General features: G+C 37.9%; 1 protein-coding gene across 1 annotated transcript; it reads left to right on the forward strand.

The window, feature by feature from the left end:
* Nucleotides 1-521: 521 nt before the first annotated feature.
* Nucleotides 522-13,766, forward strand: LOC105464657 (olfactory receptor 5A1-like). Its single transcript, XM_011712702.3, has 3 exons — nt 522-578; nt 2,747-2,882; nt 12,832-13,766. Exons 1-3 carry the CDS (start codon nt 522-524, stop codon nt 13,764-13,766), a joined length of 1,128 nt encoding a protein of 375 aa, XP_011711004.3.
* Nucleotides 13,767-20,661: the final 6,895 nt, after the last annotated feature.

Below are 20,661 nucleotides of genomic sequence, written 5' to 3' on the forward strand. Positions count from 1 at the left end.
AGCTAAGTAAAATTTCTAACAGGAAGATTGGATGGGATAAAGCAAAGACTAAATTCATGTTAGAAGTATGAGGAGAATTTATTTGCTAATATATTGCAGCAGACTCTTTGGTCTTCTCCATAGCCCAGTCCCTAAGTTTTCTTCCCATATAATGTCCAGTGTGTTCTGAAAGAAAAGTCAGACTTTAAAGAGCAAATGACATAGGCTTAATCCCTGTTAGTGTCTTGGGCTAGAAAACAAGGATTTCATCTCTTCCTATTCAATCTGGAGACGGAAGATAAAGAGCTAGTAAGGCAGGGAGGAAGGAGGTGAAAGTGTTCATGCTTGGCAGGTGGGGGTGGCTGAATATTATTTATCTTTTCAAACTTTCCTGCCCACTTTATTCAGTTCTTCCTCCTTGACTCCTGATAAAATAAAAACTTCAGCCAAATTAAATTTAAAACAGTTTAATTGAGCAATGAACAATTCATTAATTGGGCTGCTTCTTGAGCCAGAGTAGGCTCAGAGACTTCAGCACAGTCATGTGGCGGAAGAAGATTTATGAACAAGGAAAGGAAAGTGACCTACAGAAAACAAAAGTGAGATATAGAAACAACTAGATTGGTTACATATCAGCGTTTGCCTTATTTGAACATGGTTTGAACAGTTGGCTATACTTGATTGGCCAAAACTCAGTGATTGGCACAAGTGTGGGCTATGGTCTATTTACACCTCCACCCTTCATAGTTCACAATTTACAGAAAAATCTTTAGGCTGAACTTAAAATATGTTAGGAGGCAGCTTTAGGCCAAAATTGATTTAATAATTCCCCCCTTTTGGTTATCTTCTCAATTTTGAAAGATTGACTGAAACTTTAGTCATTGATGTCACTATCACTGTTGTAAATGTACTTATTTGGTATTGAAACCCACTGGGAAACAATAAAAGAGTAGGTTTTACAAAGTAGGAACAAGGACTCAGTAGAGGGTTCCCCCTTATTGTGGAATGTCCTGTTTACATGAAAAAACAAAACAAAACAAAACAAAACAGCAACAAAACCTTGTCTGTTGTAGGATCTACGTGTTTCCTTAAAGTCTTAGTTTGATTATGTCACATTTAGCATGAGTGACTCCATTTTGGTTTGGTCTGGTTTCTTGGGGCCTACTGCATGAGCTCAGTCAAAAACAATGGCTCCCATAATTCTGTTTAAAAAGTCCCCCTTTTTGGTCAGGTTCTCATGTAGGTGAGAGTGTGACAAAACTTAGGGCCTTAGCTCCACTCTCAGTTACCATCAGTTTTGGTTTCTGGTCTCAGCATGTCATTCATAGGTTACAGTGTCCTCATGGGCACACATTTCTGTCAGCTCTTATCATTCCAGTTGAAGAGACATTCCAGAGATGGCTGCATGCAAACATTGAAAACTTTTGAGAGAACATAGCCCACAAGGGAGACTGCTATTATGACTATCAGGAGGACAATACCAAGATTTTGGAGTATGCTTATTTCTCAGAGTCCCCATAAACCAAACTACCTGAAATCAAGTAGATCAAAGAATTAGCTAGAGTTCACTCACTTAAGCAAGCAGTCTCTTCATTAATCCCCTACAGCTGAATCTCTATCATCTACATTTGGGGTATTTCTCCATAGACCACAAATGCCAGCAGCTGCACAGATACTTCTGTTTAGCCAGTAAGTAATCTGAGCAATTCTACTATTTAGCATAACTTTCACAAGAGAATGTAAAGTCTGTTGTGTAGTGATAGCCTTTACAGTAGAATCTTTTGTAGAGCCTATCATGAGGGATACATTTCTAACCATTTCCTTTTTTACTTCAAACCATGGGAAAAAGGACTTAACAATTGGTGCCCTTCTAGAAGAGTGAAGGCCTCCTGGCAATGTTCTCTTTAGCCCATGATGTAGGTTAGGAGGATTGAACCAATGTTCCATTTCTGACTGATTATGGGGCAATGTATGTACCATGAAAATTTCTCACCTACATTGGGGCCTTTATCTTTTTTCTGTCAAGGTATAAAGTTATCCATGTAAAAGACTGGCTGCAAAAATCCTTTACAAATAAAAATATACCCCATGAATGCACACAACTGACCCCCTAGTCACTTCTATTGTTCATGGAGGCATAAGCAAGGAAAATATTCAAAAATAAGTATCATTATAGTACAGATGTCTTGATCCATGATCTCAGGAGAAGCTGTTCACATCAAGGATGCCATCTTCTTCTGAGGAGAAGCTTCCCAGTTAGTGTTACTTTAAGGGTTCCAATGCATGTAAAGTTCCAAGAGTGTGGAGGGACCTTTCTCAGTTGTGAGATTATTAACCCAAGGTTCAAGGTTTCAAAGTTTGCTGCAGTGTGGATGGCAAGGGCAGTCTTTTTCTGATGTTTTCAGAAGATCCAATCTTCAGGTTCTATATTGTGAAGAGGTTGATTGTTCCCAGTCAGTAAATCATAAAAATCTTTCTTTACCTTGTGAGAATATACTGTGACATAATAATATACTGTTATAACATCAGACCTCCTGCATGGGAAAGCTTTTATTCAACTGGAAAACATGCATTGAAAATGACTATTGAATGAAGTCTTTCTATATATGTTTAAATGGTCCATCAGGCAGCCAAATGTACCTGAAGCTTTGATTATCTTCCAAGGAATATGGGTTTGACAAACCAAACATTGGTCACAAAATATTTTAGCAATTTAGAAGTCACCACACCAATATGTATTTAATTTGGATTATTTTATCTTTTTCAGGATGAGTCATGGAATGCAGAACTCTTAATAACAAAAGCTTTAAGGACTCAGGAAGGACAAGGTGACATCCTTGTTCTCCATAAGTCCAAGATTATCATTGAATTTAGTCCTCTTGAATACCAGTTGTTTCTCAAATGTAGGTGCATAGCACTGATAACTGATGGGTTATTGTAGGTAATTTGACATAGATCATGGAGTTTGTTCAAATCGCATATCTAAACAATTTCAGTATTGGCTGATTTATCTGGCAAAGTACTTTCTTGGTATTCAATTAATTTTTGTTCACTTGGGTTAGCAGCCAGAAACCTGTATTCAATAGTGCTTTTCAGGGTCTTTTCCATCCTTTCATGAACCTCCTAAAAGACACCATATTCTAGGGTTTTGCACACTTGTGAAGTTTTCAAAAACGGCATCAGCATCAAGCAATTAACTATGGAAATGAGCTTAAATAGTCACAGTGAAAGACATAATTGACAAAGAAATTAGGTTATTTCTGTGGTCTTCAATAACTACACATAATAACCATAATTGTGATTAATAGCATATACTCAGACACATTAGAATTTTAGAAATACCATACAATTTTGGAACATATATTAATATCATTCACTAAATATAACCCAAAGGAAGTTAAACATTATTTTTTATTTTGACAATGCCTCCCATGTAACTTAACATGTCAGATAATTCTGTTTATCTTTCTTTTGGATTCTTCAGGGGCCCTCTGTAACATCACAAAGTTAGAGGTTAAAAAAACTTAATTTTGAAGCAGAAATTTGATTTTGGGACATTTATCAAATATGTTAAAGGTTTACAATATTTGATATTATGAAATAGAATTCCAGATCACCATAAGTCATTCATTTTTGAGTTAGCAAAGTCATAACTCAAAAATTTTAAAAAGGCAAAAACCATTACTCATTGATAGAAGCAAGATTTAGCTTTCAAAACAATCTGTTTCTTGTCTTTTCCATCTTTTTCCTGTAGTTTACTCAAAAGGCAAACAAAAATCTTTCATTATTCTTTTATTAATATTACATGAAATTTTGTTTAAGAGAGAAAGCCAAATTTCACCCTTGCATTAGTGTACTATTAATGTCAACCTCAATTTTTAATAAAAGTTTATAAACAAATCTATTTAATCTTAATTAGTTTGACCATAAGGTGAGATTCTGATAAATACTTTATGACAATTTACAAATTGGTTAAAAATCAGCTCAGTGCTCTAAGAAAAGCAGGTTGTGCTTTTATTCCAATGTTCAATTTACAAAAAAACGGAATAATACCCCTTTAACTTTAGCCAATATATTCACACACAGAATCTCTTTTACGATTAATTTTTTATAAACCTTTCACAACTTCTTCAAACCTTTAGGTTTTTCCTATCTCACTTAAAACAATCTTTTACCCTCTAAACTTAGGCAAGGAATCCATATTCCCATGCCTTGTTATAATCTTTTACCAAAAGTATATTCTACTTTTGTTTCACCCCTTGTGTATAGAATTGTTTGTTCAGTAGTCTCAAATATATGCTATATTGTTAACTCTTAGCAACTTTTACTTGTGGTGAAAAGCCTTGTTAGTAAGCAGTTTTAATTATGCAGTGGGTGTGAAGCCTGGGACACCAGTCAGAAATGCAGATAAAGTCTGACTCTTTCCAGCATAGCTAGGGGGCATGGCTAACACCACATGTCCCCAGGCCTTACTTAGCTGTAAAGCAGGAAAGTTGTATAGTTATGAGTCATAGTGGCATTTTATGAAGCATTTAAGAGGCCTAATAAACGGTAAATTGTACAACATTTCTGGAATAAATTCCTTTTCATGACTTATACAGATCATCTACAACATGCTTGGACTTTCTGACTTGTCCTAAACATCCCTTCTTTTAAACAAACAGTCATTTTACTTTAGGACAATAACTTACCATACAAGATCCTTTCTTACATGAAATCTCTTTTGTTTATAACCTTCTTTGCATAACTAAGCGGCATGGCTAATTGCACACATCCCCAGGTCTTATCTAGAGTCTAATGGCTGCAAGGTAGGTAAATTAAACAATTTCCAAATGTCAGAGAAGCAGTTTATGACCTTAAAGCATTTAGCAAACCTAATACTTGATCTACTTTAGATCAAATGTCTAAATTTTGAAGACATTTTTATTTTACCAATAATCTTTAAAACTGTCTTTATTTCCCAAAGATTACTAAAGTCACATGAACTAAAAGGCATTCATTTTAATTTTTCTGACAGAATATTTGATTTAAGTGCCTTTTTTCTTTAAGCCAATTAATTTGAGCTCTTTTGCATAAATATCACACACACAACACATATAAATGCAGAGAAAGAAAGATGATCTAGTAGTTGTAAGATTTTTCATTTGCCAGTATTTAAGTTTCTTAGTTGGATTACTGGCTTCAAGGTGGAGTCCATGGAGGAAAATGGCTAGGCAAATATGCAATTTCTAGGGCCTAATAAGCAGACACAGCTGGAAGGCAAAAACAGATTCCCAAAATTAAGAGTCTCATTTTTATATCAGATCCTCGATCCCAAAAAAGAGGGAATCAGCCCATCTCCCATGGGAGTCTTATTTCTCAGTGTGGGGTAGGGATAGTTCTATACCTTGTAGGTGACCAAGAGCATGCTTCTCTAATCCAAACATGCAAAGAGTTGAGTATCTCCCCCATACCTGCCATTAAATATCCCTAAAAGTATACTTCCTACTTAATTATTACACATCAATGTTCTCTCATAATGCAAAGTAATACCTAATACCCCAAAAGTAAAAAAAAGTCAGGTAACATAATGTAAAATCAAACAGAGCCTTAGATTTTGAGAGATCTATCTGCTTTCAATTCCCAGGATTCCATGAGGAAAAGAGAGGTTTTTTCCCAGAATGGAAACTTAGAAACTATCTGAAGCTTTCTTGTGTGGGCATCAAGAACAGCAAGAAGGCAAAATGTAGAAATAATTCAGTCAACTGAGAAGAAAAAAACCGTTTTTCCAGGAAAACAAGATTCAAAAAGAGAAAAAACATAAAGACTTTTTAAGTGTATGTATAGCTTGGATATCTGCATTTAATTAAGCTGATTTTAACCACAATGTTCTTAAAAATAAAAGTCCTTTTATATTTCTTGTTATCCTACTTTTGCTAGGCCAAATGGCCAATATTTCTGGCTTTTAAACTTTACCAAAAGTGACTTCACAGGTGAAACAGAAATTATAACAAACTGTCTCTCAGACCACAGTGCAATCAAACTAGAACTCAGGATTAGAAACTCACTCAAAACCACTCAACTACATGGAAACTGAGCAACCTGCTCCTGAATGACTACTGGGTACATAACGAAATGAAGGCAGAAATACAGATGTTCTTTGAAACCAGTGAGAACAAAGACCCATCATAGCAGAATCTCTGGGACACATTTAAAGCAGTGTGTAGAGGGACATTTATAGCACTAAATGCCCACAAGAGAAAGAAGGAAAGATCTAAAACTGACACCCTAACATCACAATGAAAAGAACTAGAGAAGCAAGAGCAAACACATTCAAAAGCTAGCAGAAGGCAAGAAATAACTAAGGTCACAGCAGAACTGAAGGAGATAGAGACACAAAAAGCCCTTCAAAAAATCAATGCATCCAGGAGCTGTTTTTTTTTTTTTTAAAGAGCAACAAAATTGATTGACTACTAGCAAGACTAATAAAGAAGAAAAGAGAGAAGAACAAATAGATGCAATAAAAAATGATAAAGGAGATATCACCACCGATCCCACAGAAATAAAAAGTACCATCAGAGAATACTATAAACACCTCTACACAAATAAACTAGAAAACCTAGAAGAAATGGATAAATTCCTGGACACATACACCCTCCCAAGTCTAAACCAGGAAGAAGTTGAATTGCTGAATAGACCAATAACGGGCTCTGAAATTGAGGCAATAAAAAATAGCCTACCAACCAAAAAAAGTCCAGGACCAGACAGATTCACAGCCAAATTTTACCAGAGGTACAAAGAGGAGCTGGTACCATTCCTTCTGAAACTATTCCAATCAATAGAAAAAGAGGGAATCCTCCCTAACTCATTTTATGAGGCCAGCATCATCCTGATACCAAAGCCTGGCAGAGACACAACAAAAAAAGAGAATTTTAGACCAATATCCCTGATGAACATCGATGCAAATATCCTCAATAAAACACAGGCAAACTGAATCCAGCAGCACATCAAAAAGCTTATCCACCATGATCAAGTGGGCTTCATCCCTGGGATGCAAGGCTGGTTCAACATATGCAAATCAATTAATGTAATCCGTATAAACAGAACCAAAGACAAAACCCACATGATTATCTCAATAGATGCAGAAAAGTCCTTTGACAAAATTCAACAGTCGTTCATGCTAAAGACTCTCAATAAATTTGGTATTGATGGGATGTATCTCAAAATAATAAGAGCTATTTACGAGAAACCCACAGCCAATATCATACTGAATGGGCAAAAACTGGAAGCTTTCCCTTTGAAAACTGGCACAAGACAGGGATGCCCTCTCTCACCACTCCTATTCAACGTAGTGTTGGAAGTTCTGGCCAGGACAATCAGGCAAGAGAAAGAAATAAAGGGTATTCAATTAGGAAAAGAGGAAGTCAAATTGTCCCTGTTTGCAGATAACATGATTGTATATTTAGAAAACCCCATCGTCTCTGCCCCAAATCTCCTTAAGTTGATAAGCAACCTCAGCAAAGTCTCAGGATACAAAATTAATGTGCAAAATTACAAGCATTCTTATACACCAATAACAGACAAACAGAGAGCCAAATCATGAGTGAACTCCCATTCACAATTGCTTCAAAGAGAATAAAATACCTAGGAACCCAATTTACAAGGATGTGAAAGACCTCTTCAAGGAGAACTACGAACCACTGCTCAATGAAATATAAGAGGACACACACAAATGGAAGAACATACCATGCTCATGGATAGGAAGAATCAATATTGTGAAAATGGCCATACTGCCCAAGGTAATTTATAGATTCAATGCCATCCCCATCAAGCTACCAATGACTTTCTTCACAGAATTGGAAAAAACTACTTTAAAATTCATATGGAACCAAGAAAGAGCCTGCAATGCCAAGACAATCCTAAGCCAAAAGAACAGAGCTGGAGGCATCATGCTACCTGACTTCAAACTATACTACAAGGCTACAGTAACCAAAGCAGAATGGTACTGGTACCAAAACAGAGATATGAACCAATGGAACAGAACAGAGCCTTCAGAAATAATACCACACATCTACAACCATCTGATCTTTGACAAACTTGACGAAAACAAGAAATGGAGAAAGAATTCCTTATTTAATAAATGGTGCTGGGAAAACTGCCTAGCCATATGTAGAAAGCTAAAACTGGATACCTTCCTTACTCCTTATACAAAAATTAATTCAAGATGGATTAAAGACTTAAACGTTAGACCTAAAACCAAAAAAACCCAGAAGAAAACCTAGACAATACCATTCAGGACACAGGCATGGGCAAGGACTTCATGTCTAAAACACCAAAAGCAATGGCAACAGAGGCCAAAATTGACAAATGAGATCTAACTAAACTAAAGAGCTTCTGCACAGCAAAAGAAGCTACCATCAGAGTGAACAGGTAACCTACAGAATGGGAGAAAATTTTTGTAATCTATTCATCTGACAAAGGCCTAATATTCAGAATCTACAAAGAACTCAAGTTTACAAGAAAAAAACAAACAACCCCATCAAAAAGTGGGCAAAGAATATGAACAGATGCTTCTCAAAAGAAGACATTTATGCAGCCAAGAGACACATGAAAAAATGCTCATCATCACTGGCCATCAGAGAAATGCAAATCAAAACCATAATGAGATATCATCTCACACCAGTTAGAATGGCGATCATTAAAATATTAGGAAACAACAGGTGCTGGAGAGGATGTGGAGAAATAGGAACACTTTTACACTGTTGGTGGGACTGTAAACTAGTTCAACCATTGTGGAAGACAGTGTGGCAATTCCTGAACGATCTAGAACTAGAAATACTATTTGACCCAGCCATCCCATTACTGGATATATACCCAAAGGATTATAAATCATGCTGCTATAGAGACACATGCACACGTATGTTTATTGCAGCACTATTCACAATAGCAAAGACTTGGAACCAACCCAAATGTCCATCAGTGATACACTGGATTAAGAAAATGTGGCACATATACACCATGGAATACTATGCAGCTATCAAAAAGGATGAGTTCATGTCCTTTGTAGGGACATGGATGAAGCTGGAAACCATCATTCTGAGCAAACTACCATAAGGACAGAAAACCAAACACCGCATGTTCTGACTCATAGGTGGGAATTGAACAATGAGAACACTTGGATACAGGAATGGGAACATCACACACTGGGGCCTATTGTGGGGTGGGGGGAGGGGGGAGGGGCAGCGTTAGGAGATATACCTAATGTAAATGACAAGTTAATGGGTGCAGCACACCAACATGGCACATGTATACATATGTAACAAACCTGCACCTTGTGCTCATGTACCCTAGAACTTAAAGTGTGTATATATATATATAAAAAAGAAACTTAAAAACTGGCAAAAAAAGTACTTCATTCTACATATGAGGCCCAGGATGATCCAAGGTCTTCTTGAAGCACTGGGTGAATAGTGGAGTCATGCTTGAGCAGAGTCATCCTATTTCACCATACAGTTTATCTTTGAAAAATGCAAGGGCTAGGGGCACTGACTCCCTGTGGAGTCAAAAATTTGCATATGACTTTAGATTGCCACAAAACTTGTATTATAATAGCCTACTGTTAACTGGAAGCCTTACCAAGAATATAAATAGTCAATTAACACATTTTAAAATATTACATGTATTTTATACTGTATTTTTACAACAAAGTAAGCTAAAGGAAAACATTATTAAGAATGTAATAAGGAAAATAAAGTACTTACTATTCATTCAAAATAAAATATTTACTATGATGAAATAGATCATCATAATGACCTTTATCTCCATTGTCTTGATGTTGCATAGGGGTTTTTAGAAATACTGACTTGTGTAGGCTGAGAAGGAAGAGTAAGAGGAGAGATTGGTCTTGCTGTCTCAGGGGTAGCAGAAGTAGAAGAGGAGGAGGAAATGGAGGGGAAGACAGGAGTGGCAGGCTCACTCAGTGTAACTTTATGAAAATAAATCATAATTTCTGCCTGACTTTTTCCCCTTTTCATTTCTTTAAAAATGTTTCTATATGGTGTCAAACCCTATACCATTTGCTTTAGTTTAAGGCTCGTATCATAGAAGGGTCCGTGTCATAAAGGAAGTCAAAAGCAGTCTTGAGTAATTGGAATCCTCCCTGATTGTCTAATGTCAGATGTCTTCTGGCAATGCTTCTTCTATGTCTTCTTCTTCATTATCTGGCACTTGTCTGGAAGCACTCATCTCCATCAAGCTGTTTTTTGTTAATTCCTCTGATGTTTGTGTTCATTAGCTTTTGAATTTCTCTGAGATTCATATCTTGAAACCCCCCTCACTATCATTAGATGTCCACAGTTTCTTTCATGATTTTCTTGGTTGGCTCTGTCATAAATCCTGTGAAGTAAAGCACAATGGCTGGACACCGTTTTCTCTAGCAGGAATGTATTGGTTGGGACTGGATGGCTTCCAGTTTTTTTCTGTAACAACGACGGCATCTTCAATGATGTAATTCTTCCAAACTTTCATAATGTCCTCTCTGTTAGGGTTCTTTTCTATAGTGTTGACAATCGTTTCATAGAGTATCGTGAGTAATGAGACTTAAAGGTCACTGTGACCCCCTGATCTAGAGGCTCAATTAGAGACATTGTTTTTGAGTGCAAGTTGACCACTTTGATGCTGTTGGTGTTGAACTCATGGGGTTCTGGGTTGTCAGGGGCATTGTCCAATATCAAAATATATTTTTTTAAAGGAGGTCCCTTACTGGCAAGGTACTTCCTGACTTCACAAAGCATCCATTCTGGAACTAGTCCAGAAAAAGCATTCTCATTATCCACACCTTCTTGTTGTACAACTGAAAGACTGGCAGCTGGTGTTTATCTTTTCCCTTCAAGGCTCGGGAGTTAGCAGCTTTATAGATAAGGGCAGTCCTGATCGTAAACTGAACTGCATTTGCACAAAACAGTCAAGTTAGCCTCTCCTGATACTTGCTTCTCTTCTTTATTAATAAATGTCCTTTGTGGCATTTTCCAGCCCCCCAGAATAGGGCACTTTTGTCTTCATCAAAAATCTCTTCAGGCAGGTATCTTTTCTGTTTAATGACTTTTTTCTTAATGGTGTCTGGAAATTCATCTGCTTCTCTTGGTCGGCAGAAGTTGCTTTTCCTGTTATCTTGACACTTTAAAAGCCAAACCTCTTTTGAAAATTATCCAGTCATTCTTTACTAGCATTAAATTCTCCAGCTTTAGATTCTTCACTTTTCTTTGGCTTTAAGCTGTCATATAATGACTTCACTTTTTCTGGAATCATATTAGAGTCTGTAGGTATGCCTTCTGTATAGCAATCCTGTACCCACATAAAAGTTACATTTTCAGTATGAGATAAAAAGGTATTTCACAAAAGGTACAAGGGTTTTCTACCCCCCGGAGTAGCTGCAGTGATAGCTTCATGAATTTCCTTTACTTTTGTTTACAATGGTCCTTGTGCTGGATTCATTTATCTTATAATGGCAGGCAATTGAAGCTGCAGACCTATCTGTGATATATATCAAACAATTCAATTTTTTCTTGTGATGTCGTGACTATTTTTCCGCTTCTTGGGAGCACTTCCAGCATCACTAGTAGCACTTTGTATTGCTTCCATGGTGTTATTCAAGGTTTATGATACTGTACTAAGCACAATGAAAAATATCTGAGAACCGTGTGAGATAACTTTTTACTGCTATACACATTTTTTTGGAGAGATGTAGTTCCCATGTGAGGATAACTAGCCTCACAAAGCACTTTAAGCAGATACTTTCAACACTTGAGCTCACTGCAATAGCAACAGGAGGTAGTTTCAAAATTATTACAGCAGTACAGTACGTACCACAGTTAATTATATACAGTTATGACTTAATACTGAATCTTTATGTTTGTTTATATTTCTCTCATTTGTGAATGGCACCATGAATGGTTAAGTGTCTGTGTATGTAAGTTTTGATAAATTTTAACTTTTTACAGCAGTATTAGGAGATGAGGCCCAATGAAACCTGATTAGGCCATGAAGGTGGAGAGAATGGATTAATGCCATTATCAAGGGAGAGAGTTCATTATAAAAGGGGGAACTTGGCCCTCTTTTACTCTCTTTCTTGCCCTCTCTTTGCTCTTCTGTCATGGTATGACACAGCAAGAAGGCCCTTGACAGATGTTAGCCCCTTGATCTTAGAATTCCTAGCCTCCAGAACTGTGAGTCAATAAATTTCTGTTCATTATACATTTTTAAAAATTAACTTTTTATAATAGATCTTTGTATATTTTATGATAACAAATGATAAAATAGACTGATATCTGTATATATTTTATGTGGTTGTGACATACCTAACTTTGTCTTAGTATTTTTTATATTTCTAGGTTATGTAGTTTATTTGTGAAGTTTTTTCAAATTGTTGCAGATCTCTAAAATATTTTCCACTGTACTTATTGAAAAGAAATTCATGTATAAGTGGAGCTACATAGTTCAAATCCATGTTGTTCAAGGGTCAGCTGTATAGAGAAATGACATAATTTTCTTAATTTAGCATATCTTCAAAGTCTCATGTATTTGTAAAACAGGAACACAGAAATTAAGACATTTTAGGTGGTATCATACTAATTATGCTTATTTACTGTCTTTGTCCCCAAAGACAGCATGATAGTTATCTAAAAATTTTTCAGTAAAGTTTCATGATTGTATATATGAAAGACAAAAATTAACTCAACATTGATGATTCAAGGTTTTATATTTAGCCAGCTTCATGACTGAAAAAAATAGTGTTTCTTTTTCTTTTCTGGGAATAAACCCATTTCCTTCTCATTCCTCTTTCTCAGCAGATGGCACCAAGAGGATCCATGTAAGTGAGTGGAAACCACACCTCTGTGGCCATGTTTGTTCTGCTGGGACTCTCAGATGAAAAAGAGCTGCAGCTCATCCTCTTCCCAGTCTTCCTGGTGATTTACCATGTGACCCTGATTTGGAACATGGGTCTTATCATCCTCATCAGAATAGACTCTCACCTGCACACACTCATGTACTTTTTTCTCAGTTTCCTGTCATTTATAGATATCTGCTATTCTTCTACCATCAGCCCAAGGATGCTTTCAGACTTCTTAAAAGACAAGAAGACAATTTCCTTCCTTGCCTGTGCCACTCAGTATTTTTTGGGGGCCTGGATGAGTCTGGCTGAGTGCTGCCTCTTGGTCTTCATGGCCTGTGACCGACGTGTGCCCATTGGCAGCCCCCTGCAGTACTCAGCCATCATAGTCCCTGGTATCTGTTGGAAAATGGTAGCTGGAATCTATTGGAGTGGATTCCTTAGTAGCTTAGTTCATACAGTCCCTTGCTTTAATCTCTACTACTGTGGGCCAAATGTCATTCAAGATTTCTTCTGTAACATATTTCAGATTATTTCCTTGTCTCGCTCCAACCCCTTTATCAGCCAAATGATTCTTTTTCTGGTAGCTACTTTTGTTGGGTTGGGCTCTTTGTTTGTTATCCTTTTGTCCTACGGTTTCATTGTAGCTTCCATGCTGAAAATACCATCAACCAAAGGTCGTGCCAAGGCCTTCAATACCTGTGCCTCCCACCTGGCTGCTGTGGCTCTCTTCTATGGCACAACCATTTCTGTATACATGCATCCTAGCTCTAGCCACCCCATGAAGCAGGACAAGGTGCTCTCAGTATTCTCTGTTGTCCTTATCCCCATGTTAAACCCTCTGATCTATAGTTTGAGGAACAAGGAAATCAAAGAGGCCCTCAAGAGGGTGATAAATGAGGCAACACATTTACATTAGTAAGAACAACATTTGGGTAGATATTGCTATTTCTGTAAGGAAGATAGAAATAAGAATATGTAAGTGACTCTTTATATGTCACAAGAATAGCTAGTAGAGAGAAGAAGTACAAACTTTACTTCCTGGAACTGAAAACTTTATTGCAAGAATACATTTGAAAGCTTCAACAACAGACTAAACAGAAGGAAGAATCAGAACTTAAAGATAGGTTTTAAAAATATAATATAGTAAGACAAAAATAAAAAAGAATAAACAAAGCCTTCAAGACTTTTGAGACTATCTAAAATGACTGAAATAATAAATTATTGGTATTCCCGAGGAAAAAAGGTCAGGAAACCTATTAATGAAACAATGTATAAAAACCTCCCAAGTCTATCAAGAAATTTAGACATCTGAACAAAAGAGGCTCAGTGATCCCCAGAAAAGTCAACACCTAAATGAGTTTGCCACAGCATATTATTATTAGACTGTCTAAAATCAAATGAATGAACAAATTCTAAAATTGGCAAGAGAAAAACATCTAGTCATCTACAAAGGAAACTACTTCAGAATTAACAGCAGACTTATCAGCAGACACTTTGCCAGTAAGAAGGTAGTGAAATGACATATTCCAAGTGTTGAAAGAAAAAAAGCAAACTAGTAGCCAAGAATTCTATATACAGCAAGAATTAAGCTTCAGGAGAAATGCTCTTTCCCAGACAAGCAAATGCTGGTAGAATTTGCCACGACTAGATAGGAAACAGAAGAAATGATGAAAGGATTCCTAAACTTGAAAGCAAAAGAATGGTATTTACCATCATGAAAACACACAAACATAAAACTCATTGGTAATGCAATAATACAAAGGAGGGAGTGAAAGGAATCAAATGACAACCCTACAGAATTCCACAAAACCAGAAACGCACAGTGAAAAAAATAGAGAAAAGAGAATGTATAAAATAACTAGACAACAATTAATAAGATGACAGGAACAAAACCTCACCTATAAATACTAACCTTGAACATAAAAGAACTAAACATCACATTTAAAAGGTATACATTGGTAAGCTGGGTTAAAAAAACATGACTTAACCATAAGCTGTCTACAAGAAACTCATCTTATCTGTAAAGACACATACAGACTGCAAGTAAAGCAGTGGAAACAGATATTTCACACAAACGGAAACCAAGAGCAAGCAGAATTAGCTATAATTAGATAAAACAGGCTTTAAATTAAAAACAATAAAAAGGATAAAGAAGGCAATTATATAATGATAAAGGTATCAACTCAGCAAGGGAAAATAACAATTCTAAATAAGGGACTAGAAAAGCAAGATCAAACCAAATTCAAAATTAGCAGAAATAAAGAAACAACAATGATTATAGCAGAACTAAATGAAATAGAGACCAAAAACAATATAAAGGATAAATGAAACAAAAATATCAACTCAGCAAGAGAAAATAACAATTCTAAATAAGGAACTGGAAAAGCAAGATCAAATCAAATTCAAAATTAGCAGAAATAAAGAAATAACAACAATTATAGCAGAACTAAATGAAATAGCGACCCCAAAACAATATAAAGGATAAATGAAACAAAAATTTGGTTTTAAAAATAATAAACAAAAATTGATAAACCGTTAGTGAGACTAACCAAGAAAAGAAGACAGAAGACCCAAATAAAGACAATTAGAAATGAAAAAGGAGGCCGGGCGCGGTGGCTCAAGCCTGTAATCCCAGCACTTCGGGAGGCCAAGGCGGGCGGATCACAAGGTCAGGAGATCGAGACCACAGTGAAACCCCGTCTCTACTAAAAATACAAAAAATTAGCCGGGCGCGGTGGCGGGTGCCTGTAGTCCCAGCTACTCAGGAGGCTGAGGCAGGAGAATGGCGGGAACCCGGGAGGCGGAGCTTGCAGTGAGCCGAGATCGCGCCACTGCACTCCAGCCTGGGCAACAGCGTGAGACTCCGTCTCAAAAAAAAAAAAAAAAAAAAAAAAAAAGAAATGAAAAAGGAGATATTATAAGTGATACCACAGAAATACAAATATGTACATGTATTTAACTTATTGTTATCAAGCTGTATTACCAGCAAGCTATGCTATCTTGGGACAATCCCTTAGTTTCTCTGGCCTCAGGTTCTCCACCTGAAATTGAGACTTTGCTGAAATTGCTGCCTTTTGTTCAGCTACGCCCTGCCCCCAAGGTGGAGTCAACACAGGCAGCTGGCCTGGGTGAGCTGTGGTCAGCTCCACCCAGTTTGAGCTTCCCCAGCTGCTTTGTTTACCTACTCACGCCTCAGCAATGATGGACGCCCCTCCTCCAGCCAGGCTGCTGCCTCGCAGGTCAATCTCAGACTGCTGCACTAGAGTGAACAAGGCTCCTTGGGCATGGACCCACCGAGTCAGGTGCGGGATATAATCTCCTGATGTGCTGTTTGCTAAGACCATTGGAAAAGTGCAGTATTTAGGTGGGAGTTTCCCATTTTTCCAGGTACAGTCGGTCATGGCTTCCCTTGGCTAGGAAAGGGAAATCCCCCAACCCCTTGCACTTCCCAGGCAAGGTGATGCCCTGCCCTGCGTTGGCTCACCCTCCATGGGCTGCACCCACTGTCTAACCATTCCCAATGAGATGAACCAGGTACCTCAGTTGGAAATGCAGAAATCACCCATCTTGTGCATCAGTCACGCTGGGAGCTGCAGACCAGAGCTGTTCCTATTCAGCCGTCTTGGAATGGAAGTCCACCATGCTTTTTTATTCCCTGGCGTTCAACCTTCTTTTCTGTTTGGTCAGAACAAGGCGTGTAGGCTAGAGGTGGATCACAGGGACAGAGGCTCGAAAATGGCGGCAATATTCATTTATGCCTTCTTTAGAAAGTGATTGCAAGAAACACATTCACCCATTGAAAGTCAAAGAATGGACTTGGAGACACAAAGAACAGTGGAAGCAAGACTTTTAATGTCGATCTTGCAAGATTGGGTGTCTGGTAGGCAGGCACACCCAGGGCCGTTACCAGTATTGCTCTTTAATATGTTGCTCAAATTCTTTCTTTTATGACTTCATACCTTTATCTGTTGCCTGTCCTATAATTTTTTCCAAATTTTTCCCTGGACCTTCCCTCAAGATGGGCTTAGCTAGACTACATGTGGCCTTGCCTTGTATTATGATTTATTTTACTTCCTTTATTTGTAGGTTGTTGTTGTTTGCTCTGTTATTTTAATATCTCTGGCATAGGGAGGAGTCCTGGAAGCTGGAGCATAGATGTAGGATAGCCTTAGCTACATCAGTAACTCCTTCTGCACAAATTGTACTTTTAGCTTTGGTGGTAACAAATTTAAATATTCTACAGTTTACCAATCCTTATTTTGTCTTTTTTTCCCTAAGATGGTGACCTGTAGAGGTTCCTCTGAAATCCTCACTTTCACATATCCTGTTTCTCCTAACTTGCCATAACACAATCTTTCTGTCCAAATTAGTGAACATTTTTTGGACTCATACTATGTTTTTGAGTACTGATTAAATAATTATGACCCAGTTACTCTATGTAATATTAAGCAGGGACACTATGCAAACATTAAAAATGTTTATACTTATGTGCTGATCTGGAAGGCCATCTTTGGTGGGAAAAAATACTAGTTGCAAAATAGCATATTCAGAGAAAGTCTAGTCTTACCTTTATTTAAAAGAACAAAGAATACTCAACATACACACAAATATTAAAAGAACCAAACTCTGTGTAGATAACACATAGACATGTGAAAAGAAAAAGCCTACAAGAGAACAGCCTAGAGCTATCACAGTGGTTATCTCATGGTCCTTCTTGTGAATCCAAATGATGTAAACCTTTCATCAAAAAAAATGTATATATACAAAATATTTTCCCAACAATTTTAAGGAGTTCAGGAACTCCTCTGATGTATCCTACTGGTTTTGTCTCTCTGGAGAATTCTGACTAACATGTTCACTCTCTTGTCTTCACTGTGTTGCTGCAGCTTCTTAACTGGACTCCAGAGCCTTCCTAGAGCAATTTTCATGCACAGATAGCTATCCATTTGTTTTCTGTGGGTGATGAGGGTTGAGATCCCTGACTCGCCATCTTGCTTATGTCACTTATATAGCTTCTGAATACATTGATATTTGTAAGGGCAGAATACCTTGGATATACTTTGCTCTTTTCTGTATTAATTTCATAATCAACTTTTAGTTTCTAAAAGCAAGTATGTTGTGATTTTGATTGGTATTTCATGTAGTTCGTACATTAATTGGTTAGAATAGAAATTTTCACAATTTTGGTTCTTTCTGTCTGTGACATTTGGCAACAGCAGTAACAAAGAAGCCATGGAAGTTTCTCCTTCCCTTTATTTTGAGCCTATGTGTGTCTTACATGTGAGATGGGTCTGTTGAAGACAGCATACCATTGGGTCTTGCTTTTTAATCCCACTTGCCACTCTGTGCCTTTTTAGTGGGGGATTTAGCCCATTTACATTCAAGGTTAATATTGATATGTGTGCATTTGATTCTGTCATTGCGCCATCAGCTGGTTATTATTTTTACTTGTTTGTGTGGTTGCTTTATAGTGACACTGGTCTCTGTGTTTAACTGTGTTTTTGTATTAGCTGGTAGCAGTTTTTCCTCTCTATATTTACTGCTGCTTTCAAGATCTTGTAAGGCAGGTCCGGTGGTAATGAAGTTCCTTAACATTTGCTTATCTGATAAGGTTGTATTATTCCTTCACTTAGGAGCTTAGTGTGGCTGGATATGAAATTCTTGGTTGAAGATTATTTTCTTTAAGAATGTTGAAGATAAAATCCCAATCTGTTATGGCTTGTAGGGTACCAGTGGAGAGGTCTGCTGTCAGCCTGATGGGGATCCCTTTATAGATGACTCACCTTTTCTTTCTAGCTGCCTTTAACATTCTTTTATTTTGACCTTGGAAAATATAATGATTATGTATCTTGGTGATTATCTTCTTGTGTAGAATCTTGCAGGACTTCTCTGTATTTACTGAATTTGACTGTTGTCCTCTCTAGCAAGTTTGGGGATATTTTCATGGACAATATTCTGGAATATATTTTCCAAGTTATTTTCTTTCTTCCCCTCCCTTTCAGGGATGCCAATTACTTGTAGATTTGGCCTCTTTACATGACCCATACTTCTTGGAGGCTTTGTTCATTTCTTTTTTTTGTGTGTGTGTGTCTGACTGTCTTATTTCAGAGAACCAGCATCAAGTTCTGAGATTCTTTCTTCAGCTTGGTTTATGCTGCTCTTAATACTTGTGATTGCATTGTGGAATTCTTGCATTGTGTTATTTAGCTCTGTCAGACACACTAAGTTCTTTTTTATACTGGCTATTTTTCTTTCAGCTTCTGTGTTACTTTATTGTGATTCTTATTTTTCTTGGATTGGATTTTGCCATCCTCCTGAATTTCTATGATCTTTTTTTCTCTACATATTCTGAATTCTATTTCTGTACATATTCTGCATTCTATACATATTCTGAATTCTATTCCTGCCAGTTTGGCTTGGTTAAGAATCTTTGTTAGAGAACTGCTGTGATCATTTGGAAGACATATGATACTTTGGCCATTTGAGTTACCAGAGTTCTTACATTGGTTTTTTTCTCATCTCTGTATGTGGGTGTTTCTTTAACTGCAGAGTAGTTTGAATAGAGTCAATCGACTTATTTTCTAGATGTTTTCACTGGACCAAGCCTTGTGTAGGGTCTTTATTTGAAGCTCACTTCTTATCTCTGGTTTCAGAGGGGGATATGTTAGTGAGATATTTTTGGTGTTGAAGCTTTGAGGTGTGATTCAGCAGGTGATATCTAGGCTTACAGGCCAGCTGGAAGACTCTTGCTCTGTTGTGTGGTTCCCCTATGTTTCCTTACAGTTGCAGCTGTGTACCCTGTCAGTGCTCTGAAAGTGTGGGTTTCTCTCCCACTGAGTGCTGGCTGTAGTTCCTGATTCAGCACTCCTGGGCTGCCCACTGCAGCTCTGGGGATATCTCTGTGTTTATGTTCCTTCCCCAGCTTAAAGACAGCAGAGGAAGAGATCTTAGTAATGGTTGTGGCTAAGGGTCACTTGTTTGACTCCTGGGGGCTCCACCCCAGAAAGATGCAGGTCAGCAATCACTCAGTGCAGCCAGTCCAAGATGGAGTGTATGTGTTGTGGGCCCAAGCCAGGGGTTCTCTGTCTGATGATGAGTGGTGGGGGGTGTGTGGGACCCATGGGAGACAGACTGGCCTCTTCTGTTTGGGTTGACTGCAGATTGTTAGAGGTGTGGATAAGGAACTTAGTGTCTTTGCTCCTTCATTAGTCTGAGGGTGTCCAGGGCAGTTCCGCTGCAGGGGCAGTGGCATAGAAGCTTTCAGTTGACCCTGGAAGCTCTGTCTAGGGAGTTGCTGATCTGGTACTGGCTTGGTAGCTCTGCTGGGGGTGGCTGGAGGCCCAGGCCTGAGGATCTTCCTGGTGAGAAGACATGGGAATGGAAACCTATGTAACACTCTGGCCACTTTTCCATAGGGCTGCTGTTATATGCTTGGGGCCTGCTCCAGTACCTAGTAACCTTAGATTTCCCAGAACCTGGAGGTGTCACCAGTGAAGGCTGTGAAACAGCAAAGATAGTGGCCTGTCCCTTCCTCTGAGAGCTTTGTCTGAGGGAGGTATGCACATTTTTCTGGTCCCAAAGCAGCTGTAGGAAGTGGCTGGAGACCTTAGTTGAGAGGTTCCACCCAGTGAGGAGGAACAGGATCAGGAACCACTTACAAAAGTAGTCTGGCCACATTTTGGTAGAACAGCTGTGCTGTGTTGGGGATCTGCTTCAGTCTCTAGTCGCCTCAGACACTTTGAAGCCCAAAGGCTGGAGTTGCTAAGTCACCAAAACAGCAAAGATGGTAACTCTCTTCTCCCTTTGGGAGT

Source organism: Macaca nemestrina, chromosome 12, assembly GCF_043159975.1.
Source record: "Macaca nemestrina isolate mMacNem1 chromosome 12, mMacNem.hap1, whole genome shotgun sequence".
Taxonomy (NCBI): domain Eukaryota; kingdom Metazoa; phylum Chordata; class Mammalia; order Primates; family Cercopithecidae; genus Macaca; species Macaca nemestrina.

What these genes read in the sequence shown, in the direction of transcription:
- LOC105464657 (XM_011712702.3), top strand. Translation starts at nt 522, where the DNA reads ATGTGGCGGAAGAAGATTTATGAACAAGGAAAGGAAAGTGACCTACAG. An exon ending in GTGACCTACAGAAAACAAAA is followed by an intron (nt 579 to 2,746) that starts GTGAGATATAGA and finishes TATCTTTTTCAG; the next exon opens with GATGAGTCATGGAATGCAGA. An exon ending in ATACCAGTTGTTTCTCAAAT is followed by an intron (nt 2,883 to 12,831) that starts GTAGGTGCATAG and finishes GATCCATGTAAG; the next exon opens with TGAGTGGAAACCACACCTCT.